The 27,892-nt window shown below is 39.6% G+C and overlaps 2 protein-coding genes across 2 annotated transcripts; one reads left to right on the forward strand and one right to left on the reverse strand.

Annotated features, from left to right (window-relative positions):
• The first annotated feature begins 971 nt into the window (after positions 1–971).
• On the forward strand, positions 972–25,931 carry LOC5569085 (WD repeat and FYVE domain-containing protein 2). The gene is made up of 6 exons (XM_001658264.2): positions 972–999; positions 1,071–1,518; positions 6,790–7,137; positions 8,692–8,931; positions 9,002–9,340; positions 25,445–25,931. The coding sequence occupies exons 2-6, from the start codon at positions 1,358–1,360 to the stop codon at positions 25,581–25,583; spliced, it is 1,227 nt and encodes a 408-aa protein (XP_001658314.1). The 5' UTR covers positions 972–999; positions 1,071–1,357; the 3' UTR covers positions 25,584–25,931.
• An 805-nt stretch (positions 25,932–26,736) lies between these two features.
• On the reverse strand, positions 26,737–27,892 carry LOC110677012. Its single transcript, XM_021847363.1, has 2 exons — positions 27,695–27,892; positions 26,737–27,322 (listed from the first exon to the last, which is right to left on the reverse strand). Exons 1-2 carry the CDS (start codon positions 27,771–27,773, stop codon positions 26,811–26,813), a joined length of 591 nt encoding a protein of 196 aa, XP_021703055.1. The 5' UTR covers positions 27,774–27,892; the 3' UTR covers positions 26,737–26,810.

Consider the following 27,892-nt stretch of genomic DNA (forward strand, 5'->3'; position numbering starts at 1 on the left):
ACATAGTCACATAGCCGTACAATCAAGCAACGATCATTTTAAAATGCTTAAAAATGCATTTATCTGGTCACACTAGCCAGCAAGGGAATATCAGAGCAAAGGTTTTCTAGAAGTCACCATCACACGCTTAACGCTCTCTATAGCACTGCTTCATTACGGAGTACCGTTTTGACTCATATTCCGAACACTTAAGGCCAACAGTGATTTCAAATGCATCTGATTTTCATAAATTGGTTGATATTTGTGTAAATTTTAAATTCTTCGCTAAGTCTAACTGTTAGCTGTTGTGTGTAACAATAATAATGTTGATTTAATAGGTTTTAGTATTGTATTTAGGTAAAAGTATGGAACAACATTTTGATTCAAATGCCGAACACTGTGTTCATTCTGTCTCATATTCCGAACACCTTGATTCAAATTCCGAACAGCACGAATTAATCGTATTCAAATGAATAATTTCGTAAATAAATGCATCTGAGCTTGTTCTACTGGCCTCAAACTAGAGAATCATCACTACTCCCGTGGTATAAATTATATTGGAGACGTTAAAATTGAATTGCAATTGACTGCCATTTCCTTTTTATTTGGTGACATATTTCAGCGAAACATTTCAACCAAATCGCCATACAAAAACCGAGTGTTCGGAATATGAGTCTGTTCGGAATTTGAGACAAAACGGTATACTTTCTGATGGTGTGCTGTGGAAACGGTCGCAGTATGACTCGTTTATGATGTGTTATGCTTCTAATACAATCGTAATCTCATTTCATTCGACCTTTCAATTTAGCGTGAAGCTCATATAAAAGTTAGTTGGATATAGGCCTATTCACATGACGTTTCAAATCAGCTGATCGGGAAGCACTTTGACAGTTCTTCTATGAGAATGACAGGCCCGTGTTAGCACCGGTCCTCCACCGATGTAAATAAATGCATAGACGGATCTGTCACATGAAAAGGCCTATATGTGTGGGTGATATACAGCTCCTACTTTTTCTGATTGTAATAATTGCTGTCAAAACATTTGACAATTATCGGGCAGAGTGATTGTTAATCTATCTGTATTTTTCCAGTGAGCCAACTAACCAAAATCCGCTGAAAATAGTAGACAAACAACACATCAAGTTGGAAGAATTCGGCCAACATTTGTTCCTTTTCGTTTACGTTTCCATCGACGGTGCATTTTAGGTGCGATAGTAGCTGGTGGTCCACCCCTGAGTCAGCGATAAAGAACGCCTATATTGGTACAGTTGCAGTACATATAGGGAAAAAGGATACGGCGATTGTTTTTTATTTGTTGCGTTTGAGAAGAGTCTTTTTGCAATTGCGGAAAATACGAATCAACCGGAGGTGACACACAATGGCCGCAGAGATTAAACCTGCCCCGCGGAATGCAAACGATCGCTTCAGTACAACGAAAAAGCCGGAATTGCTCAATAAACTCGAGGGCTGCAATGATGACGTGAACGCAGCGCTGCTCATTCCAGGAGAGGAAGGTGTTATCAGCGTTTGCGATGACAAGTATGTTAATTGAATTTTACGTTGTTTATCGTTCTTCGTTGATATTTTTTTCTCTTCCAAGTTGTATGCTTTTGACCAACTAGTCGCTGTAATGGTTTCTTTGTCACTAGTTTTGCACGAAGAACGTGAAAATGATTGATACCATTCAACGACATGAGAGACTACTGATGATATGCATGTTTTTGTTTACTGATAAAATGGCACTTGTTTGCTTGCTCTGCAATGGTTGTAATGCTTGTTCTATTTATTTTTGTTATTTCCATGCCATATCTAATCTCACTTTTGTCTAAGTTTATATTGCATTACGAACAAACTAAATAAATTTGATAAACAAACATTTTCGAATGTTTTCCATAATCTAATACGTCTTTTTTCTTCATAAAATTTGAATCGATTATAAAAACCAAATTCCGCTCATTTAAGACATATTTTGATCTCAAACATAAAAACAACAACTATTGAATCGATTCATACTGTTTTATGTCACAAGGTAGCTCGAAGTGTATGTATTCTGCCAATACCATTTTATGACATCGCGACCGTAATAGCCGCTGGCTAGGTCGGGCTAGAGCTTTACGGGACTCTTGTACGATTCAGTGAATTGGAACATTCTATTCTGAAGATACTTTTCTTTGAAAACCTGTACATTTATAGTTGTTCTAGTGGTAAAACTCACAATGGGCATTCAGTTCCGTATTTGTTATTCATAGTTGTATTCCCATTAATTGAACCTTATTTCACAAAAAAAAGCTGTCTGTGTTGGGAATCTAACAAAAAAAATCCTAAAAGTGTGACATCCATATCTAGTTGTTCCATAAGATTATTTTCGAAATTTATCAAATATATTTCCATGTTATTCGACCCATGTGAATGTAAATAAGTTAATAAAAACTCCAGGTTTTTCATAAATAACGTCACATAGGAGGAGGAAGGGGGTTTCAGAGAAACGTGACGACCCATTAAACATTGAGAACTTTACATAATTTATGATAGAGAGAGAAGAGGGGAGGAGGATGAGTATGGCATAACATTGCGTGACGTAATATATGGACGTTCTCTGATAAGGAAACAGAAATAGAAAATTTCATAGCTGATACTAGCACTAAAATCATTCGAAAAATTCTTCAAGAAGACGTTTAAAAACTGACAGATAATCAAAACATTTTCTCGGAGTCAAGTTATTAGTACACAGTGTGGCTGCGATCTGTCAGCGATCCAAATATTCAAATATATATTATATTAGAATTTCATTAGTTCCTATCAAAAGTTTGCCCTTCTGCCCAATGACCAGAGTTATTATTAGTCGTCGGATTTGGCAGACTATCAGTGACGGTGACGAAAAATAAAAAGTTTTCGTCACTGCCTCAGCTCAGACCAACCAATAACGCTCAACTACCAGCACCCAAGCTCCTCGTCGCGACGAAAAATCTTACGGTTCCTTTCTACCAGTGTTTTCGTTGAACACGTTCAGTTTGAATAGAAAGGCAGAAAACTAATCGATGCCAATTAAATGGCCGACCAAAAAGAAACTCGCCAAAAAACATCAGCGCGCTTCCGGAATTGAACAAAAAACTTTTTAGTTTGTTAGCTAGTAGTTCGTAGCTTAGACTCTCTTTGTCTGCAATTGTACGCTCGGTGACGTTTAGAAGCTTATGTTGGCGCGCAGAGTGACGAAAAATATTGCTCGTTGACTTTTTACGGTTTCGTTTCGTCATGGTATCCATGTTAGTCATTGAAGACAAAGAAAATGACGATCTTTAACGAACTGATTTTTTTTTCGTCATCGGTCAGTGACTAAACCGATGATTACCAACCCTGCCAATAACAGTCAAACATTGGACTCCAACTATGCTGTCAATACTCGCATAAGAGTCCCACATTCTATGAGATTTCTCATATAAATGGGACTGTTAGGGGTACCGGGGGCAGAATGGACACCCCCTGTATCTTCGCATATGCGAATAATTTTACACTTTAGATGCAAACAATATTTCAGTTGCCTGTCGAAAGAGTAAGTTGTCCACTAAAATTTCAGAAAATATGTTTTATACATTGATTTTAAACCAAAAAATGAAGTATGATTTTATTGGGTTTAAAAATTATAACATTCACACCTCACCAAATAAGGTTTCAGAGGCAAATGACTGCAAGTTGACCGAAAATGTAGCTCTTGACTGAATTTTCAATTATTTATGTTAAATTCAAAAATATAGTAGATTTTTTTCTGCTACTTTGAGACACTGAAAAACTTATATGAAAATTTCCTGTACTGTTGGGCAATATGGACACCGAGTGACAAAGTAGAGCTGACACTTTAAAGAAAAAGCAATGTAACTTCACACAAAACTATCCAAAACCAATTAAGCATGCAATGCAATGATTATGATTCGGAACCACAAATCGGTTGAAAATCGTCAGTTCTGTATTAAAACTAATCTGGAGGCAATATTTAAGGCATCACTACGAAAAATGTCGTAAATTGGTTTTAATCATGTTTTCAGTGGCACAGTGATCTGTCGCTATGGTTTCCTGAATGTGTACTTCATTTTTCGAGATTTGGGAAATGATCGTGGGACAATTTTCCTATAAACGTTAAGGTGTCCATACTGCCCCATGGGGGTGTCCACTTTGCCCTGCTAGCTTGATGGTGACTACCAAATATGAACTTTTTTAAACCCATTTTTGCAAACAAAATATTTTTTTCAAAATTTTGCAACAATGTTTAACAAATGCTTGAGAACTCTAAAAAGCATACTGCACATTGAAAACTGTATAATATTCGTGTCTTTACAGTCAAAATAAGAAAATTCCTTAGGGTGTCCATACTGCCCCGTGTTCCCCTATGTCAGTATGAGCAGCATACATGCTTTACAGACGTGTATAGTTAAAGTCAAAATTATACGTATATCACGTTGAAGTTGCTGTGTCACTGATGTATATTTGTCGTTTTTTCCGTTCTTCACTCGTTTCCTTAATGTTCAGCATAATCAAGTCAATTTCAAGCTAATCAGTTTTTTGGCGGATAGGTCTCATTTAGTTATTTAGATCAACTTACTTCCATTTTGATGATTTATAAACTAATAAGTTTCAGGTGAAAAGGTTTTATTAAGGTGATTATAGAACGAAGCCACACCTCAAATTTATCCCAATGGTCACCACCAGCAAGCAAGCAATTTGATTGATTTTCATCGCGAATTGTTGTCAGATTCTCTCGTCTTGTGCATTTGAAAATTCAGAGTTTGGCTTCGTTTTATAATCACCTTAAGTTGATCAACTTTGTCGTAGACACCAATTTTATATCACATAACTAGACTGAGATATAAGCAAATAAAATGTTGACTCACTAGCGCCATCTTGAGAGTGTTTTTCGAATAAAAGTGAATAGAGCTCATGTTAGGCCACAATATGCGTCGTATTGAAGTGTTTCTTATTGCAAAATTTCGAACCATTCGACCAAGAAAGGTTAAAATTTATACCCTGAATATGTGGTAAAAGCAGTTGGATGTATTTTTCCCAATGTTCCATTTCCATCAATAGAATCTATTGGTGCTCTTATCTCAAAATTTGATAAAAAATTTAGGTAAATCAACTACAAGTATACATACATGTTTTTAATTATGAATCGTGGTTTACGGCCAACCAGCCGAGTGGAAGTTTACCAACTACCGAAAAGCTAAACATTAATTATAATTTGCAATTGGATTAGATGGACAAATTGATGTGAAGATTTGCGAAAAAGTTACACGTCTTCTCAGTGAGAATCGAACCCACGACTCCCCGATCTCTAGTTGGGGCGCGTTACCACTACGCCATGAGAGGACTCATGAACGCAGAAGTTAACCTGAATTCGATTTCAGCTCAATAATCCCGTGGTCCTTTTTCGCAAAGTGCACCTCTTTCGGAAGAATTAGATGCCCATCCAAACACAACGCTTTCTATATATATCCTATGCCTAGTCCGAGAGCGCATTGTTTTTTAGGTATAGGAATAGCACACTACACTAGCCAGCAACTGAGAAGACGTGTAACTTTTTCGCAAATCTTCACATCAATTTGTCCATCTAATCCAATTGCAAATTATATGTAATGTTTAGCTTTTCGGTAGTTGTTACAAGTATACAGTTTTTTGTCTTTATTAAGGGGCTGTCCATTAATTATGTAAGACAATTTTGGTGTTTTTTTTTAAAGATTTTCGACATTTTATATTTTGAACTTTTGGAATAGATTCTTTCAAATAAGACCTCGAAAAATCCGGAATGACTCCGGTGTACGGTGGCCAATATGCAAGCCTAAGTTAATTGCTGAAACTATACTACATTTGCCGTCGAATGCTTCCAGATGCATCCTATTTCATCCATTTTTCAATTTTGGTGTTTTTTTTAAGATTTTCGACATTTTATATTTTGAACTTTTGGAATAGATTCTTTCAAATAAAACCTCGGAAAATCCGGAATGACTCCGGTGTACGGTGGCCAATATGCAAGCCTAAGTAAATTTCTAAAACTATACTACATTTGCCGTCGAATGCTTCCAGATGCATCCTATTTCATCCATTTTTCAAATAGTTAAAAGCATTTGAATTTAGGCAAAAGTTTGACTATCCTCTGTACGGTTAGGAACAAAAGCATGAAAAGATTTTCGACATTTTTTATTTGGCATAAATTCTTCTGAAATTTAAGAACCGGTCGTAAATTAACTGACCATGTTTCAGGGGGTGTTCTCAAATTTTTGATCGATCTTCCAAATGTAAAAACTGACGTTCAAAATCCGTAACAATTGATTTAGATTAATTGCCAAGGTTAGGTAACAGTTTTCACTACTATATTCATATTTTACGCTGTTACGCTGTGTGACACTATGCAAGAGGTACAATTCCATTATATTTTACAGACAATGTGTATAACGCCATATGGCATATTACTAAGAACAAAAGTCATGCATGTTTGTTCTGAGAGTTTAGTGCAGTTTACTTCTTTCTGAGATCGCATATCGGTATACCTATACATATTCATGTATATTTTAAGTCTAATTGATGGATTCTAAATGACGTTGCCATTTTTCGCCTTCCCTTTGCACTTTCATTTCTAAAATGATGTCTTCTACCACAGAAGCGCTCAGTTGCTTATCACTTGTCTTGCTTCTATCGATTCGAGGTCACGACATTACGGCATGGCAGTGACAAAATTTACTCATCGCATCAGTGACACTCAACGTCAACTCGATGCCGGTTCAATTACTGATTGATGATACATTGATGTTCTTCTTATTTCAGAACCATCAGAGTGTGGCTACGCCGCGACTCGGGTCAATATTGGCCGTCCATCTGTCAGTACATGCCATCGGGGTGCACGTCTCTGTTCTACACACCGGAAACCAGAACGCTCTTCATCGGCCAGGAAAATGGAACCATTTCACAGTTCACCCTGTCAGACGACTGCAACCGACTAACGCCGATTCGGGAGTATTTGGCACACCAGGCTCGTATCACCAATGTCATCTTTGCCAAACACACCGGCTGGATTCTGTCGGCTGGGCGGGACAAGTTTTTCGCCTACCACAGCACCGAAACCGGGGAACGTCTCGGTTGTTACACGTTCGAGGCCATATGTACAGCCATGCAGTATCCTTTTCTATGCATTTTTAGATGTTATGGTTCTCTTTACGATGTAGGATTTTATTCAGTGGGAGATCCCCTAGTAGGGTCAGGCGGGGCAAGATGAGCACCCTAAGGATAAGCGCGATTTAAGCCTACTTAAATGTTATTATTTTGGTAAAATTGGTAATCATCCTTATCTTTTACATTATTACTTTGACCTCCAACCATTAAAAGTTTAAAAAAAGGATAAATAGTTTTCCAAATAACACTTTAAAAAATAGCTTTTTCATCATCGCTCAAAAAAACTGCGGGGCAAGATGGGCACCCCCATAAAAATATGCAATTTACTAAAGAAAACTATTATTTTTCAATGCTTGCAATATCCCAAGATATTATCTTTAATATCTGATAATATTTATCTCCAACTAGCTTAGTTTTTAAAACTTTTATCAGAAAATAAATAACTTTTCATAAATTACTAAGATTTTATTTAAAAAACGATTAAATTTGTTGTTTGTTTGTATATTTTTTAGACAAAATTGTTTTGTGCAAAGAAGATACCGTAAGTCAAGCTCACAGCTAAATGTGGTTCTATAATTTCACACTTTTACTTAATTTTGAACATAGTGCTCATCTTGCCCCAAGGGTGTAAATTTATTAATGTAATCAAAACAATTGAAATATTTTTTAAATTTGATAAAAAGTTTTGCTCCTGATTATCTACAGAAGATTATTCTATAACTATACGGCCAAAAACGTATGAATTAATTTGTTTACGCAACAAAAATATCACTTTTAAATGAACAAATCTTATATGAAAAGGTAAATTTTTGGACTTCTATGTATTTTGGACAATATTTACGTTGTGCTGTTGATTTTTTAGCTGAAATTTATGGCCATCATATCAATTTAAAGATATTCATCAGAACCCCAAATAATGTATTGAAAAAAAAATCGGTAGGAACGACACAAACTAGGGGTGCCCATCTTGCCCCGGGTGCTCATCTTGCCCCACATTCCCCTACTGGACAGCACTCAATACCGCACATCATCGAAAAAATGACACCTCGATACAACGTAACTCAATTTTTATTTTCGATACGTTATATCGAAGCACAATTTTTTATTTTCTATTCGATATTTTGTTAGACTCGGTAGTAGCTCCTTATTGGAATCTTAAAAAGATGTTTGGTTGATCATCGTATCCAACATGTAATCAAAATAAGAAGAATGAACATTCAGAACAACATGTTATTTTCCATCGTATATGAAGAGATTTTTAGATGAACGTTTTGCAGACTAAGTAGAACTCAAATTGATCTTGCAAATGCATTGAATTCACAATTTAAGTACTATTTCTGGAGTAAACATGATGTACAAGTTTACAGAATTTAAGAAATTTCCGGTATTGGAAGCAATTTTTTAGGATTGTTCAATTTGATCCAAGAATACAACATATAAATTCAAATTCAATAAGATCACATAAAACCAATATTTTTTTAATAATAAATTGAGTGGCTATGGAATCTCACCCTATAATTAAGACAATTTTCCTTGACTCATCCTGTTCTGCACTAGATACGATTCCCTTTCCAAGTATGCATTCGTAGGTGACTACAGTGGTCAAATTACCATGTTGAAGCTCAGTGCAACCGGAGCATCCGTCATCACGACCATGAAAGGACACGCTGGATCGGTTCGTGCATTGTACTGGGCGGAAGGCCCCCAGCTTCTGTTCAGCGGATCTTACGATCAAACCGTCATCGTTTGGGATGTGGGTGGCAAACGTGGCACTACCTATGAGCTACATGGACACAAGTGAGTTGAAGTCAAGTTGTACATCCACGCATTTCTACAAATTTACCCTGGATCCTCTGTCTCTTTTTAGCAACAAAGTTTCGGCCCTGACCTACGCCAGCAATACGCAGCAGCTGATATCGGCCGGCGAGGACTCGGTGATCGTGTTCTGGGAGATGAACGCCATGCGGAAGGTGGCTCCGGAGTGGGTAGAATCGGACACTTGCCAGCTGTGTACGCGGGCGTTCTTCTGGAACCTGCGGGCGATGATCGACCAGAAGCAGATCGGAATTCGTCAGCACCACTGCCGTTACTGTGGCAAGGCTGTGTGCGACAAGTGCTCCAACTTTCGGATCAACATTCCTATTATGGGATTTGAGTTTGACGTGCGCGTATGCGAGCAGTGCTTCCAGCGGTTGAAGAGCGAAGAGTGAGTTGAATGTTTTTTATATTTTTTTTAATTTTGGCATATAGACGATACTTTTAAATTTCAATCTAGCTGGGCCAATTGATTTTAAAATACATGTTTTGACACATGTATTAGGCTGTTCGGTAATCCAATCCACATGGTTTTTAAATTAATTAGCTCATTACGCGTGGTAAAAATGGATAAATTATGGGTGAAATTATGAAAAAAAATCCACGCGCTCAGCTGGGACTCGAACCCGTGAATAGACGAGTGCTTTATCAACTAAGCTAGCGAGCCACTTGACGACTCAATAACTCAGAAGGTGTGTGATCAGGTATAAAGTAGTGTCCCTCAGAAGTTATTTCAAAACTCCCAAGTATACTATTTATGACACTTCTAAAACTTGATCATCATGTTTTTTTTGTATGAAACGTAACATTTCAAGGCAAGCTTAAAAAAGTTCTCCACTAAAATACTTTTACAAGAAAAATTTCTTCCAAGATATTGCTTCAATTCTACAAGAAGTACTCTTCAAATTCTTTTTATAAACCAATCAGGCATTTGTTCTTGTAAATTTGGATTCCTGGAATTATCTGAAGGAATATATACCTACAACCAGAAGTCACATAAGAATTAGCGTAAAAAGTCGTTTACTTGTACGAATTACGTCACACTCAAATACACGATGCATGAAATCATTTCATCGCATGGAACGCTATTTTCGGAGTTCATCATTGTTTTTTTTATTCGTTCCGCATAAACGTACAAATTAAGTCGAATAAATTCATAGTATCTGTCAAATTAACTCTGTTATCATAAATTATGTCGCAAATTCACAGTTAAGATTGCAAATTAGTTCACAATTAAATCTATACCCATCCTAATTGTATGTCAATTTTCATCTTTTGAAATATGCACATACATCGCCTCTATTTTTGCACGTTTAAGATCGCTTGATGACAGTTTATATTGAATCTTTACACATACAGTCAACTCTCTTGTTACTCGCGGTCAGAAGGACCACTTTTTCGCCTTAGACACCTGTTAACAATTAGATTAGTATGGAGAAACATTTGAATTGTTATGAATTTAAAAACCTAAAATCAGATATTACAAAAAGTGTATTAAAACTTAAAGCTAGAATTAAATAGGTTAAAAAAAATTAAACTGTTATACACATCACAGACACAAAACACTGAATTTCTGTATTACCACACATGCAATATTGATAACACAGATAACATTGATAGCACACAACACAGATGTAGAAGCCGATGATTTATATACAAGACTGTATAGGGACAATAGCTTACCGGCAAAACAAACGGCAGTAGTAGCCAATCGATCGTCAGGCAATAAAGAACATTTTTCCTTACTGTCGCGTATTCAAAATTATAGGTTCTAGTTTCATTACTAAAATTAAAGTGTAGTTTTTTTGCCTAAATCAAAGTGCGTGAAATTATTCCTGAAGAAAACGACTTTCAACGGTGATTAGTGCAAAAAGGTGTCACGTGTCGCTATTCCCGTGCATGCTATTCGGGTTAAGGAGAGTGTGCTCGACAGTGGTGAAGAAATTGCACTTAAAAAGAAAGCAACAAACTGTGGTTCGGATCGTGGATTGCACGGAATCGTTCAGATCCTTATTTAGAGCTTTGTGGTGGGCCTTCCCAACCCACGAACCGTGGAGAATAAGAACATTTTTTGGTGCCGTGACCAGGATCAGCAGTTGGATAAGGCCATTATACTCCGTAGTGTATTGTTCTGGGGAAGAATAGGCCGGCCGGAAGACATCTATTGGGCAACGGATTCACTGTTGTGAGGTTCCTCAACGAGTGGAGAACTCACTCTCCTAACGATAGCGTTGATTACTTCTTCCTTCACACGTTGTACGGCCCATCGGCCACTACAAAGTCACGCGACGAGTTGTAATTGTTGCAGTCAGAAGCAGTAATAAATTAAATACAAGGCCTATATTGCTTAGGCCACGGGTGAGTGGCATTCCAAATATCTCTAACAATCACACAGGTGCTTTTGAGATTTGGTTTTGTTTCATGTTCGCTGGCTTCTGTGACTGCATGTGACGTCGCGCGACACGGAGTTGCATCGTCGATTTATTACTATTGCTGGGAGGATTTCTGCTACGCCCGTGCTGCATACGACTTCAACAGTATATCTGGACGTGATTCGAGCTATTTTTATCTGGCATCGTTCTTCGGTTGGAGATTTAGATATTTGAAATTCAAGGCCTATTGTCGACAGGCCTCAGGTGAGTGCCTGTCCAATTAAATTATCTCTTTTGGGTGGTGCTATATGGTACGATTATTGATCCATTCTCGGTACACGTGATCGTTGGCTACGGTTGTAGAATCGGTACGTGAACGTACGGCTACACTAGGCAACAACATTTTTTCGCATCGCCACGAAACCGATTGGATTGGACTCGACGGACGGATTGATACCTCTTCTGAGATCATCGTAGACTTCATCGAGCTCAACTGGTGGAAGACGTTACGCAACACTTTGCGTGCAGAAAGGCGGAGGAAGTGTTTACGTCGGGACAATTAGTACAAGCGAAGGTTGGCATCTACGATCGATGAAGGTTAGTGGTATCGAACCATTTTCTATTGCTGGGGAGCTGGTTATACTTGAGGCGATTTATTAAAAAAAATACAAGGCCTGTGGTAGACAGGTACCAGTGGAGTTTCTTGCACCGTGAGGAAATTAGTTGCAATACAGTCTACATTGCTGGATGCACATTTCGGCATTTTTTGGACGAGCCTCAATTCGAAGTACGAAGACGATCATCTCACTACTTGATATTGTACGGGGGCTGGCGGAAGCTGCATTTAATTAAATACAAGGCCTTGTTGAGACAGGCCTCAGGTGAGTACCTGTCCAACAATCTCACTTGGAGAATTGCAGAGCTTCTTGGTTGGTTTTCTTTCTCATTCTTGATCGTCATCGTTCGTACTTCGATTTGCTGAGCTGGTAGTGGTTGTGGGAAAATGACTGATAAGAAAATAAAGGAAAAGGTCAAAAAGCGGGAGCGCATTGTCGATACTGTGAAACGACATGCGTCATTTCTGGGGATTTATGATCCAAGTATTCATAGGGGGGAAGTTCAGTCAAGGCTGGATAAAATAGAGGTAAAGTTTGACGAATTTGAGGAAATTCAGGAAGAAATCGCTGAGCTGGATGCGGAAGGGAAGTTCGAGGAGGATTGCAGCAAGGCCGCTGATGAGTTCGAGAAACTGTATTACAGTCTGCGAGCAGCCTTGTTGGCCAAAATACCATCCGAGGACCCACCGGCTGATTTGAACAACTCGATTGGAAGAGCTGGCCTTGCATTAGGGGCCCACACTGGAGTACGTCTGCCGCAGATTTCACTGCCGGAGTTTAACGGCGATATCAGGGTATGGTTGTCGTTCAAATCAACCTACATGTCGCTCATTCACGAGTCCGGGGAGCTAAGCGATGTTCAGAAATTTCACTACCTCAAATCTGCACTCAAGGGAGAAGCAGCCAAGCTCATCGAATCACTTGCTATCACCAGCGACAACTACAACATCGCTTGGGATACGGTTACGAAGCGGTACTCTAACGAGTATCTTTTGAAGAAGAGGCATCTGCAGGCGCTCATGGAGTATCCGAAGGTGGAGAAGGAGTCATCATCTGCTATTCATGCTCTAGTGGACGAGTTTGAACAGCGTTTGAAGATCTTGAAGCAACTAGGAGAGAAGACCGAGCATTGGGGGGCAATGATAGTGCACTGGATGTGTTCCAAGCTGGATATGAAGACTCTTCAGCTGTGGGAAGACCATGCAGCTTCAACAAAGGATCCGACGTTCGCAATTCTAGTAAACTTTTTAGAGAAGCGTACGAGGGTATTGGAAGCGGTTTCATCGAACGTTGAGTTGCAATGCAGTTCACAAAAGTCGGAAGTTAAGCGTCAAAAGGTGGTCGTACATGCTGCAACTGATAGTGAGCAGCGGAGCGGTCTGGTATGCAGCTGTTGTGGAGAATCGCATTTCTTGGGCCGGTGCGGAAAGTTCAACCAGATGACCCTGAAGGAGAAGCTACAGTTCGTGAACAGCAAACGGCTGTGCAGTAATTGCCTGAAGTCTGGCCATTGGGTACGCGATTGCAATTCGAAGTTCAGCTGTCGCGACTGCGGAAAGAAGCACAATTCGCTGATTCATCCAGGATTCTCACCAAGCAGCAGCGGTGCTGGAAATAGTGATCATCTTGCGGGAAAAGCGGAGAAGAAACGGAACGGCACGGTGGCAACAAACGTGGCGACTAACGAGGAGGAAGCCGAACAAGAAATCGACGATCAAGAAGCGGTTGGAACATACAACGTAGGGACCAAGGTTGGCAAAATCTCAAACGTTTTCCTATCTACGGTGGTATTAGTTGTTCGGGACCTGCACGGAGGGAAGCAGCTAGCCCGAGCTTTGCTTGATAATGGGTCTCAAGCAAACATCATGAGTGAGCGGTTGTGTCAAATGCTGAACTTGAAGCGGCGCACAGCGAACGTGCCGATTAGTGGGATCGGCCAATCGGAAACTCGTGCTAGATTTATAGTTAACACTACAGTCAGCTCTAGGATCCAGGACTTCTCCGTAGGAATGGAGTTCCTGGTGCTTCAGAAGGTTACGTCGGAGTTGCCATCAGCACATATACCGGTAGCGCACTGGAACATTCCGAAGGATATTCAGTTGGCGGATCCGAACTTCAACACCAGCAATCGGATTGACCTTTTGATTGGAGGAGAACACTTCTATCGTTTCTTGTACGAAAGGGAGATGAAGAGAATCGTACTTGGACCAGGACTACCGATGTTGATCAACTCGGTATTCGGCTATATAGTTACGGGGAAAGTTTCGGAAACACATGACTACTCCGTTAGCTGTTGCTTGGCAGCCACTCCGGGGCAAGTGGAATCGGACAATTTGGAGGCTCAATTACGGAGGTTTTGGGAAATCGAGAGTAGCGAGGATCGACCAGCTTGGTCGAAGGAAGAACAGGACAGTGAAGACCATTTCGTGAAAACGTTCAGCCGAACAGAGGAAGGTCGGTACGTCGTACGTTTACCGAAACACATTAACTACGGTCAAATGTTGGGTAATTCTCATGCGATGGCGCTAACAAGGTTCAGGAGGCTAGAAAAGCAGCTGGAGAGGAATCCGGATATGCGTCTACAATACAATGCATTTATGCAAGAGTATCTGAATCTCGGACATATGCGGGAGGTTAACGAGGAGGAGCTCTCGAAGGAAATGATGTCGGATAATTCGAAGAAAGTCTGCTACCTACCGCATCATTCGGTGCTGAAGGAAACCAGCACCACAACGAAGGTTCGTGTTGTTTTCGATGGCTCGGCCAGTACGGACAGCGGGTATTCCCTGAACGACGCTCTACTGAAAGGTCCGGTAATTCAAGATGAGCTCCTCAGTCTTCTAATACGGTTTCGGAAGCATGAAGTGGCGCTAGTTGGCGATGTCGAGAAGATGTATCGACAGGTAAAAGTACACCCGGAAGACGCCGGATTGCAGCGCATCCTTTTCCGATTTTCTCCTGAGGAGCCCATAAGGGTTTTCGAGTTATCAACGGTAACTTACGGGTTGACACCTTCATCATTCTTGGCGATCCGCGCCCTACACCAACTTGCAGCAGATGAAGGAGTTGCATACCCCGAAGCGGCGAAAGCGATAGTTCACGATTTTTACGTGGATGATTATATCGGTGGAGCATCCAGCGTAGACGAAGCTATCCAGCTTCAAGGAGACCTTGACACCCTAATGAAGAAGGGTGGATTTGCGTTACGCAAATGGTGTTCCAATCGGCCAGAAGTTCTGACTGGCATCCCAGCCGATCAACTTGGAACAAATCTATCGATTTCATTCGATATAAGCCCGGAAGAAAAGGTGAAAACACTGGGAATCACCTGGGAACCCGGGACAGATCAACTGCGATTCATTTACGAAAACGTAGAAAGCGAGCAAACTTGGACACGAAGGACAATTCTGTCTTCTATTGCTAAACTGTTCGATCCCCTGGGATTAATATCTCCAGTGGTTATTGTAGCAAAAATGCTTATGCAAGAGCTCGCGTCACGAAAAATAGCATGGGATACACCTGTTCCCGATGACATAAGGAAAAAATGGACGACGTTCTACTCAGAACTGGACAAAATTGCGGAACTACGAATTAGCCGATTTGCTTTCGCGTCCAACTGGGTAGATATCCAGTTCCATTGTTTTGCTGATGCTTCCACAGTAGCGTACGGAGCTTGCCTATACGTACGCACAACAGACCAAGCTGGAAACGTGCGAATTGAGCTACTCGCTTCAAAGTCTCGTGTCGCACCGCTCCAGAGACTACCAATTCCACGACTTGAACTTTGTGCAGCTAAAGAAGCTGCACTGCTACACTCGAAGGTGACGAAAGCACTATCGTTAGGCGAAGTTCGTTCTACGTTCTGGTCCGATAGTACGATTGTGCTCCACTGGCTGCGAGCTGCTCCAAATACCTGGCAGACATTCGTAGCCAACAGAGTATCAGCGATTCAAACCTCCACGCACCCACATTCTTGGCGACACATAGCAGGAAAGGAGAATCCAGCGGACCTAGTATCGCGTGGAATGACCATCAACGACTTTCTGCATAGTCAGCTGTGGAATGAAGGACCTCCATGGATTCGCGATGATGAGGATACGTGGCCCTATCAAGTCAATGGATTCAATCCTCCTGATGATCAGTTGGAGATTCGTAAGGTTGTTCACCAGGCTACAGTCGCTGAACCATCTACTAACGATTTATTCAGCTTACGTTCTTCGCTACCCCCTCTACTTCGGATCGTCGCTTACTGCCATCGGTTTGCCCATAATTGCCGGTTTCCGAACGACAGAAGGCGCGGCATCGTATTGACTGCTGAAGAAATACAAGCTGCAAAAATGGCACTGACTCGATTAGCACAAGCTGAGCGGTTTTCCGAAGAATTCAAAGCTCTCCAGCATCAACAGCCGATTCACCGCAAATCTAAACTGAATAGACTGTTCCCGTTTTTGGACAGCGATGGAGTCCTCAGAGTTGGCGGACGTCTACGCTTCTCAACCATAGGATACGCAGCCAAGCATCCTGCGGTATTGCCGAGTAATCACCCATTCACGGATTTAGTTATCCGGTACTTCCACTATCAGAACTTCCACAGTGGTCCTCAACTCACGTTGTCCGAGATACGGCAGGAATTTTGGCCCATACATGGCCGACGTGCCGTCAACAACGTTCTCCGCAAATGCATCAGATGCTTCCGCAGTAATCCAGCGCCTATTCAGCAGCCCATGGGACAGCTACCTGCCGGTCGCGTGCGCCCAGGACGCCCATTCCTGATAACCGGTGTTGATTATTGCGGGCCGTTTTACCTAAAGCCACCACGCCGAAATGCTGCGCCGCCGAAGGTGTATATTGCGGTGTTTGTCTGCTTCTCTACAAAGTCGATGCACCTCGAGATGGCCAGCGACTTATCCACTGCCTCATTCCTTTCTGTTTTGCGACGGTTCATAGGCTACCGTGGTGTTCCGGCTGAAATACATTCAGACAATGCCACAAATTTCTCTGGAGCACGCAATGAGTTGAAGGCGTTGTACGACCTACTGAACAATTCGATTAGCCGCACCACCATCAGCAACGAAATGTCTCAGCAAGGCATCCAATGGAAGTTTATTCCTCCGCGCGCTCCCAACTTTGGTGGATTGTGGGAGGCCGCCGTACGCTCCGTAAAGACCGCCTTGAAGAAAGAGATCGGCCTTCAACAACTTACCTACGACAACTTCCTCACATTAATAGTTCAGATCACCGCTACTCTGAACTCAAGACCTCTATCCCCCCTATCTGATGACCCCACTGAATTTGAAGCGCTTACACCAGCGCATTTTTTGATTGGGTCATCAATGAAAGCTCTCCCTGAGCCCATCCTAATCTCCATTCCCACAAACCGCCTTAACCACTACCAGCAAACCCAGCAAATGTTCCAGCGCTATTGGCAACGGTGGAGCAAGCAGTATCTAACACAGCTGCAAGTGACAACGAGGAACCTACCCACAAACCCTATGCAAGTTGGCAGCATCGTCGTGCTACGGGAGGACAACCTTCCGCCCCTTTGTTGGCCGCTGGCACGAATCATCAGCCTGCACCCGGGCTCTGACGGAATCGTGCGAGTAGTGACGGTGAAGACAGCGACTGGAGTCTACAAGCGGGCAGTTAATCGCATATGTCCACTACCTACCGAAGATGTGAACCGACGGACCACGAGAGCTTCAGGATTGCCAGCGATTTCGGATCGTAACTGAATATGAACCAAATTGTTGAATTCATACAATTAGCTTATTGAAGCCAGTTCAAGAGGGCCGGTAATGTTAACAATTAGATTAGTATGGAGAAACATTTGAATTGTTATGAATTTAAAAACCTAAAATCAGATATTACAAAAAGTGTATTAAAACTTAAAGCTAGAATTAAATAGGTTAAAAAAAATTAAACTGTTATACACATCACAGACACAAAACACTGAATTTCTGTATTACCACACATGCAATATTGATAACACAGATAACATTGATAGCACACAACACAGATGTAGAAGCCGATGATTTATATACAAGACTGTATAGGGACAATAGCTTACCGGCAAAACAAACGGCAGTAGTAGCCAATCGATCGTCAGGCAATAAAGAACATTTTTCCTTACTGTCGCGTATTCAAAATTATAGGTTCTAGTTTCATTACTAAAATTAAAGTGTAGTTTTTTTGCCTAAATCAAAGTGCGTGAAATTATTCCTGAAGAAAACGACTTTCAACGGTGATTAGTGCAAAAAGGTGTCACGTGTCGCTATTCCCGTGCATGCTATTCGGGTTAAGGAGAGTGTGCTCGACAGTGGTGAAGAAATTGCACTTAAAAAGAAAGCAACAAACTGTGGTTCGGATCGTGGATTGCACGGAATCGTTCAGATCCTTATTTAGAGCTTTGTGGTGGGCCTTCCCAACCCACGAACCGTGGAGAATAAGAACAACACCGGCAAGCTAGAGCACAGGTCTTGGGTCTCTCAGGGTCGGCTTTAGGGGTTATCAAAGGTTCCTTCTATCAACTCCTTGATAACTTTATGCTTGATATCGATATTTTCGACTCTTTTGTTGTTTTTTTTTCGTATAAAATGCTAGCCAAGGACATTGTCTTTCTTTATTGAGTGGAAAATTTTCCTAAAGCTTTAGTATTGCACTGTTATAATCGAAAAAGAGCGAGAGAGGATAAAATCTCTCAATATTACAAAGGTCTGAGAATCAGTGCCGTAAACATTCAGCCGATTGATTCTCGATCAGTGCGAAAACGAACAAAAACAAACTCCGCTAACATGAAGCCAATCTGACTTCGAAATACACACTTAGAAAATATCACCGACTCCGGTAATTTTTTTACCGAAATATAAACCGCTGAGCGCTCGGTAATGCTTCCGGTAAAGTTAAGGATTACCGAACAATCTGTAATTGCAATCGACTCGCAGCTGTCAAAAAATTACAATATGCTCGTGAATTATTACCGAACGTATTGTAAAATAAACTACCGAACGCATTGTTCGTAACAGCAGGCAGTCGGAATAGAAAAGGATGATCAAAACAAAGCAAAAACCATATTGATAGCAAATGTTCATCGATTTATTTCGCGTTTTTGTTTTGGAACCGTTTGAAGATGAACTGCTTATCTTTTTCATGGAGATGGAAGTTGATACCACCAGTGGCATCACCAACAACTCGAACGCGCGCTTCAAATTTTGGGCTACAATCCTGGCTCATTTGCAGCTGTTGACCCCTTTTACCACCATCACCACCGATTCCGTCATGGGTGTTTATCCTCGTTTATGTGACGATTCTATCCGGAAACGTAATTGGGCAGTTGGATACTACAACGAAAATATTTTATTCAATTTTTAAAAATAGGTTTTTTAATAAAATCCCCGAGGTTGTACTTACGGAAAAGTAGTTCCAGACGCTCATCCTGCTGTCGTAGTCTCATTTTTTTTTCTCAAAAAACAGTGTTTATGGCCACAATCACAGAAATTAAAGGTTTTGAATTCGATACTATCGTGTTGACAAGCAAATAATATTGCGGCCACAAAAATATCAAATTACAATTGGTTCGGTAAAGCACTAAGAACTGAAACACGGTAAAAAATTACAGTCTACGGCGAATCTAAACGATTTACAGTTTTTTTCGGTAAATAAAACGACGATTTCGGTAAAAGAGGACGAATATTGTTTTGATTTTTTATATATTCAAGGGTGTTCGGTAAATCTCGTTTGTAATACCGAAGCTTCAGTTAAATATTTATTTACAGTTCGTTTCCGGTAAAAAAAATTACCGAACAACGAGAAAAAAACTAAGTGTGTAGGGTTGCCTCTACATTTTGGAAAATGTGTGGCGATTACAAAATAAAAAGTCTGGCAAAATCTTGCAGACACCATTGTGCAGGAATCCTAGAAACTAAAGCTTGGAAAACTTGGAAAACTGTATATGGCATGGCAGAGTTATGATAATCACATATACAAAATTATGTTTTCATTATTGATTTTAAGGTATTTTATTCAACCATTTCAGCTATGGTATCATTCATTTTAACATTTATTCTTCATGAAGGCTTATCTATATTGATCGATTCCTCTTTATCGTTACTCTATTTGCATTATTTCAGAAAACTGTTTTTGTGCCATAAGATAAAGAATCACTTCATTTTGCTTAAGTCAGCCAGATTAATCTGGCATAATGGCAACATCAAAAAAGCAAATGCGATGAAACAGAGAGTGGGTGCAACACACGCACAATTCATTGTCACCCACTGCTGGTGTCTTTCCAATATTCAATTTCATCTAGAGGCACTGACATTGAGAATTGAATGTAAAAAAATTGCAAATGAATTTTATATTGTGGCGCTCATTTTAAATCCACATCCAGCGGCGGCGGTAACGCGCAGAAGATATGCGCTCAATTCAAACGCAACGTCAAAATTCAAGTAGACTGGGATTTTTCCGTTCTTCATAGACGCAAATGTTTCAAATTTGCTAAATCAAAGAAACATTTGGTGATTTTTATTATCCTTGCGACAGTATATCGACATTTTCAGATAATCGCATTACGTGGATTTATCTTGGAGAATACAATATTATTGGTGTGAGAAATCGGCAATGTCATGCCTCCAGCTGATGAATCATCATTGTCTTTTAAGTAAAATGTACAACTTATGCAATTTGCGGATGTTTTTATGGGGTATTTTTATGAAGATGATGTTTGTGAGTAGTGTTTGATCCTTCGACCTTGACGCTTGCTCCAGCGGGGCGGGCGATGAGGGCAGGATCAAACATGTCGCGCGTCGGACGAGTAAAGTGAAAAAGTGCTGCGTTCGATTAGTTCTTTTTGATCCTTCGACATCGAGGCTTGCTCGTGGGCAGTGCGTCAAGAAAGCCCGAGAAGTCATCAGTGGTTTTCCCTCTCGGGTCACGCGCCTATTTTCTCGGAGTGCTTTTATGTATTCCTTCCCCCAATCCCACCTGACTGCAAGGACGTGGCCGGCGCCGTTATTGACCCTGTATAAATAGAGGCACTGAATTATGCACACTTAAGAAGATTATGGCCAATCCTAGCCGAACTTCAAGTTGATTCTTTGTGCATTTTCACTGACTTCGGTCCATCAGGGAATAGCAATTATTGATATGTGTAGTCAGTCTAAGCTAAGCTAAGCTATTTTGATGCAGAAGATTTTGTCACAGGCGCAATTGAATTTGCTGCCACAGAATGTCAGAAGGTGGATGAGAATCAATGTAGAAAATGTAATTGAAATACTGAATGCACGCTCTGTGGTACCTTGCGTGAATGAACCTTGGTCGACAAGTTAAATATAGTCGAGTCTAGTACACGACACTGAAGACGGCCTTACAGTTGAGGTCGAAATACGCGTATCTGTCAAAGAATACAAACTCTAGTGGAATCAAATGGTATAGTACTAAATCCGTTTTTTTTTTTTATCTACTTCAATATATCTCGTTACTGGGTAAAGGGTAAGACGGAATGGGTGCTGCCGATTTAGTGTATTATTGATGTGTGTGGGAAGCGGAAAGGCTTGGAATAGTAGTTATTACGCTCAATGGTGTGACTGCTCTAGTGTAGGTGTAGTTGTGAAACTCAGAGGAAAATAATATGTCCTCTTCCTAATATGTCCTATAAACACCAAGAATCTGGGTAAAAAGTTTTCAAATTGAGTAATATTTCTATATGAATTTTGATGAGTCTTTAGCAGTATACGTGTTTGTTGTGATACGTGGAATTCCAGAAGATGAGATTACCACACGCTCTATGGGATTCGGATATGCTACATTCACACCTAGAAGAAGTCAACGATGACAGATCCTACTGAGGGTCGGCGTTGTTGACTATTACTGTATATTGAAATATGCAGACACTGCTGAGAATTATTTTTCCTTTCATCTTAACATGTCACCTGAGATTTAATCAGAATTTGAATTAATAAATTCATTAATCAGGAATTTTCTCAAACTATGCTTCATGAAGTTGATATAGCGGTTCTTTTAGAGATATCCCTAAAAATAACCTAAAAAAACTACATAATTGAATTCAGGATTTCTCTAAACATTCGACTAGGAATTACTCTAAAGACTCATATAGGAATCATTCTAGAGATTCCTGTCCTGTAATTCTTTTATCGGATTTATCCAAGTACACCTTCAAGAATTCAGCTATAGGAACTTCTGAGGAAATTTCGCCAGGTATTCCAAGAATTATAAGTTAGGCTGTAGGCGTATTTTTTGATAGCGTGTTGATGGGCAAGTTTTGATAAATAAGTCTAGCTCTTATTTTGTTTTAATATTTATTACTTTTGATATAATAATACGAACGTTCTTTATTGTATCAATTTCTTCAAAAATTACTCTATGTATCACTCAACAAGTTGTTTTTAAGAATTTCTTCTTCAATACTTTTAAGGTGTTTGCCTCCAGGTCTTCATACAGATGTTTTTTGCTGCATCTATCAAGGATTGCTACAATATAACAGACATGGTTTCATGTCAAGGGCCGTACATTTTCATTTCATTGAAAGCATTTTCAGTCCCCAACTGACTGACTCAAGCTTGCCTTTCAATTGAAACTATGGACCGATGCACGCGTTCATTATTTGACGTTTGAGCGGTGCCGTGTTATTTATGTGACCATGGAAACCAGTGAATTTGGCTCCACTAAAACGTCAAATTAATGAACTCGTGCAAAGGTCCATACTGCTTCGTTTCAAACCGACAAATCTTTCCTTTCATCGCAGCAAGCGTAGTCTCTCTTTTGTTTCGTACTGCTTGTGCATCGCGCGTCATAGATCAGAGCCTCACCGCAGCGAGCTGGTTTTTCAATCGGTAGTCTCTAACTTTAGGAGCTAATTAATTCACATAAACGATGTGGTGACCCGCATGGTTTCTCTATATTAATTTATTACCTAACAAGTTACATACATTACCATTGCAAAAATAGGTAAAATATAATTTCAAACATTTTGATAGATTTCAATGAAATCAAATGTAACGAAATTCTTACTCTTTCATTTCACCTTTCTTGTTCGTTGCTTTCAATCGGGTAACGAAACGAATGAGTGTGAAAAGAAGAACGAAGCGACGCGGTTGTTCGTCACCATTGAGACGACACAACCAAGCCTTCGTGTTTCACAAAATGCTTTCGAAAATGGACATCACTCAAGCCTGCAGTAAATTTCTCGGAATTTCAGAAAAAAATATTGAGGAGTTTTGGCGTAAAACTACCTGTAGGAATCAATAGCAGAATTTAAATTTCTGAACCTTTTTTGGGGCCTTCCTTAGCCGAGTGGTTAGAGTCCGCGGCTACAAAGCAAAGCCATGCTGAAGGTGACTGGGTTCGAATCCCGGTCGGTCCAGGATCTTTTCGTAATGGAAATTTCCTTGACTTCCCTGGGCATAGAGTATCATCGTACCTGCCACACAAGATACGAATGCGAAAATGGCAACTTTGGCAAAGAAAGCTCTCAGTTAATAACTGTGGAAGTGCTCATAAGAACACTACGCTGAGAAGCAGGCTCTGTCCCAATGAGGACGTAAATGCCAAGAAGAAGAAGAAGAAATTTCTGAACAGTTTTTTGTGTGATTTGTTTCATTTTATTTTTTTCTAGAAGTATTTCAAAGATATCACGAAACCTTAATATCGAGAAATGTTGGTAAAATTTGAATAATTTAGGTTATATATTTTTTTGTATAAATAATTTCGAATTTCGAAATCCAAAGAAATCGCAGTCAAGCATATGTTACTTAACGAAATTGATTGTAGCTATTTGTTGTGATATTCTCTTAGTTTTCAGCCAAACATTGCTCAAACAGTAATTTAGTTTTAATTTCCTTGTATACGGAAATCTTATTTGGTATTATTAGATATTCCTCGACCCTCTATTTTTACGCCAGTGGACTATCAGTAGAAGTATTCTCTGAATCCTATGGGGATATTCTAAGGAAAAAAATCCGAATAAATCCATAAAGAGATACCTCTGGAAAAATATATATGATTCTTTGGAGTCATACATCCGATTCTCTTTTTACACGGATTTTTTTAAATGGCCGTGCAAAAATGTTTCCATAAATTATTTCCGGCAAAACCTTATTTTTGCATGAAACGTCGAGAAATAGTGTTTTTCCTTTTTTTGCACAAATTTTGAAATTTTGAACTGAAAACTTTTTTTGCACGGTACGCATCCCCCGTGCAAGAACAGAATCGGGTGTACTAGGTAAAAAATTCTAAATGTATTAATTCATAAAGAAATTCCTGCTAGAACTGATGAATTAATTCTCAGAGTCATACAAGTGAAAAAAAAAGAAAGAGAAATGTTTGATGAAAATCATGTTGTGAAATCTGTATAGATTTCTGACGGAATCCATGAAGGTACGTCTTGAAGAATTTCTAGAAACAATCTTGTGAAAACTGTTATTACTACTTCAGAGGAGTTTCTTAATAAATCTTTGACGAATTTTCTACCGGTAGCTTTAAATCAATTCTTGTGATCAGGCTTGACAGAAACTCTTTCTTCTCCTTGGCATTAATGTCCTCACTGGGACAGAGCATGCTTCTCAGTTTTGTGTTCTTATGAGCACTTCCACAGTTTTTAACTGAGAGTTTTCTTTGCCAAAGTTGCCATTTTCAAATTCGTATATCGTGTGGCAGGTACGATGATACTTTATGCCCAGGGAAGTCAAGGAAATTCGCGTTACGAAAAGATCCTGGACCGACCGCGAATCGAAACTAGACACCTTCAGCATGGCTTTGCTTTGTAACCGCGGACTCGAACCACTCGGCTAAGGAAGGCCCCCGCAAAAACTCCTCTGCGATGCAAAAATGAGGTGATTTCCAGGTTTTTTTTGAGGAGTAAAAATTGAACTCAAAATGCATAACACGAATCCTCAAAATATTCGAGTGAGAATGCGATGCAATACGAGTTTGGCTTCTAAGCTCACTCTTACCCACACTTTTAAAGAACTCTTGAGTAACCCGTCCAAACAAAACAGGCCTCGCGGAGTTGTGATTCCGTTGCTAATTTTTGTTGGTGCTCTGAGCATTTTATCGCTCCCTCACAAAAAAGGAAAGACAGCACGCTGCTCTAGAGTACACCGAACTCTGGTGATGTTGAGCAGTATTGTCAAGCCTGCTTGTGATATTTTTATGGGAATTAGATATTCTTGACATGTGAATTACTTCGAGATACTGTGAAGCTTACCTTAGTGTAATCACTGTGTAAATTCTGTATGAAATTATTAGAAAATTCTATAGGGGTGAATTGTTGTGTTCACAGATGAATATTTGGAGAAATAAACAATTGTCACAACACAGTCATTTTTAAAGGGTAAGATTAGAAGCTTTTTACTGACACATCATCCTTCCTACATAGATGATCCTAAATTTAGAGTGTTACTAAAAGAAGCAACTTTGACAATACTGATTTGAAGATAGCATCCCAACAACTAGCTGGTTAACAAACTAAAACATTTTAAATTTGTCTTACAGGCGACCGTCGTTGGCAACATTCCACGATGCCAAGCACAGCATCGTCGCGATGGATTTGGACGAACCGAGGAAAAGACTGCTCACCGTTGGACAGGACCGCATCATCAAAATCTGGGACCTTTCCTCAATTTGGCCTTAGAACCCGCGCTCGTCAAAAAAACACACCGACTCAGATTGATTTGTCCTTGGCAAGCAGCTTTGCACGTATATAGCCCCGCCCCCACGTTACCCGTTCTAATATTGATCACAAATCGGATTACTTTTTCGAAAAACAATAGAAAACGTTACAGGAGCATTGTTTTGCTGAAACTCACAGATGCAATCCTTCAGATTGGCGCTTGGCTTGAATTCCGTTTAAAATTAACAGTGAGTGAAAATAACAGTCGGTAAAGTCGTTTCACTAGAACAAAATAACTGACCTTTTGTATTGAAACTTAATGGAACTAGAAGAAGTTAAAACATAGAAAACGAAATGCAAAATAGTTATTCGAATATGGGAAACACATCTCACTTGTCTATATAAAATGAGTAAATGAGGTACGTGGGAAGTTCCATTAATTATACCAAAATTAGTGCGAAGTGTGCCCGTTGTTTAGTGTAATTTAACTGTAAACTGTAACAATAACACACTGTAACGATAGTAGCCAATAAGACTTGAATAACTAATGTAACGTATGTTAGATTATTCATAAAATGTACTAATTTCAGATTGTTAAATTGATATCTATGCGAACTATTTTTTCCTTGTGAAGATGATCTACGAGCTTAAGTTTATGTACGTTAATTCTTTGAGAAATTTGGTTCTTGAATTCAGTGTTTTCCTATTAATAAATATATTTCCACTTGTATTGATTGTGTTTTTGTTTCCTCTAGCCAGAAAGGGATAAGGTTTCATTTCTATTTGTCTCGAAAAAATATCTACCGTCGTCTAGTAATGGAATACTCGCATACCACAATGTTATAGAAAGTCGAGGTTCAGAGGTGTAATTGGTGCTTTTAATGTTCATTGTAGGGAAGTGATGTATTTGCGAGTGATGGTACATGTGAAAAGAACGAACTATGAGGAAACATAGGGAAATCAAATTGATCGGAACATCATGGCTGACGGCATAGTATAACGCAAAGAATAACATGCGTTACTATGATGACCAAATCCGCAGATTGTAAAATATTGTCAAAATTTTCGTAAAACGGTATACACGCATGTAAATTAACAAAAAATATATTGTTATGAGTACCATAAAATATCAATAAATATATAATAAATTCTCTCGTTTTAAAAACAAACCAAATGTACTGTATTCGAATTTATTGACTGATTTATTCATTGCTCCAACATTATATTCTCTCGAGGTCCTTGGCTGGTTCAATGGTAGTGTCCTTTTTTAGTGTTTCCATTGTATTGGGCAAGTTCATCGGCATGTACAAAAATACGCAGCTGTCGAACGCTTTCCTGCAGTAGCAGAAGGGCGTGCTGAAGTTGTTGGATTTCTTCGCCACAACCGCAGGTACTAGGTTCACTTCGTGAATAATAATGCGAGGGGAACAGGTAATCAAATGCTTCAGAATCGCGTATTATCTCCAGAAGATGCATGATCTGCTGGATGGAAAACATTTGTGGCGGCATTGTGGTTGTAGTTGTCGTCTGGTAATAGCTCGGACTGCCAGTTGATGGGGGGGTCACGTAGCCAGGGGATGTATACTCATTATGATCATATACCGGCGAATAAGTCGTTTCTGGATATGCTCGGTATACACGATTGAATGGTTTATATGTGGTTGCTTCAGGGGTGGGTGCATCTTTGGATGAATCCGTCGATGATGGTAAAGCATCACGAACTGCTTGTGGTTTTTTATTGGCACTGACCTCAGGTTTCTCTGAAAACAAGTATTTATTTTTATTATTCACAATTTAATTCACTACAATTAGGCTAGAACAGGTTTTTCGAAGTTCCAATTGTCTTTGACATTTCTGTAATTAAATTTAGGAAACTAACTATGATTGTAACATGAATGATTTGACTAAAAGTTTGCTGTAATTTAAGTGAGTTATCGATAGCATGCTTACAATGCCTAATTATCTAATAATATGCAATATGATAGAGTATAAAAATTTGGAATTGATATGCGTAGATGCATAATATAGTATAATGCCTCGATCGTGTCGCGTGATAGCGGCATTTTTTAACACATTTTTTATTACAACTTTGAGCTCAAGATTTCCACTATAATGCTAGCAGATAAACTTACCATTGACAGTGGCTATACAAGAAACACTTAGAAGTATGTGTGCTACTAGCAATAGTTTGAACTTCATGGTAACTGTCATGCTTTTCAACTGAACTGTTTCACCAAGCACAATCACTTTGCTATTAACTTTGGATTTTATATATTTTCTTCAACTGTTTGAAGATAGGGTAAACTAATTCGCGCTGAGCGTCTTGGCGA

This window comes from Aedes aegypti, chromosome 2 (genome assembly GCF_002204515.2).
Source record: "Aedes aegypti strain LVP_AGWG chromosome 2, AaegL5.0 Primary Assembly, whole genome shotgun sequence".
Lineage (NCBI taxonomy): Eukaryota > Metazoa > Arthropoda > Insecta > Diptera > Culicidae > Aedes > Aedes aegypti.

Coding starts and splice junctions, on each gene's coding strand:
- LOC5569085 (XM_001658264.2), top strand. CDS start 1,358: ATGGCCGCAGAGATTAAACCTGCCCCGCGGAATGCAAACGATCGCTTC. Junction 1,519..6,789: donor ATCAGCGTTTGCGATGACAA/GTATGTTAATTG, acceptor TTCTTATTTCAG/AACCATCAGAGTGTGGCTAC. Junction 9,341..25,444: donor CAGCGGTTGAAGAGCGAAGA/GTGAGTTGAATG, acceptor TTTGTCTTACAG/GCGACCGTCGTTGGCAACAT.
- LOC110677012 (XM_021847363.1), bottom strand. CDS start 27,773: ATGACAGTTACCATGAAGTTCAAACTATTGCTAGTAGCACACATACTT. Junction 27,323..27,694: donor TTGTATAGCCACTGTCAATG/GTAAGTTTATCT, acceptor ACTTGTTTTCAG/AGAAACCTGAGGTCAGTGCC.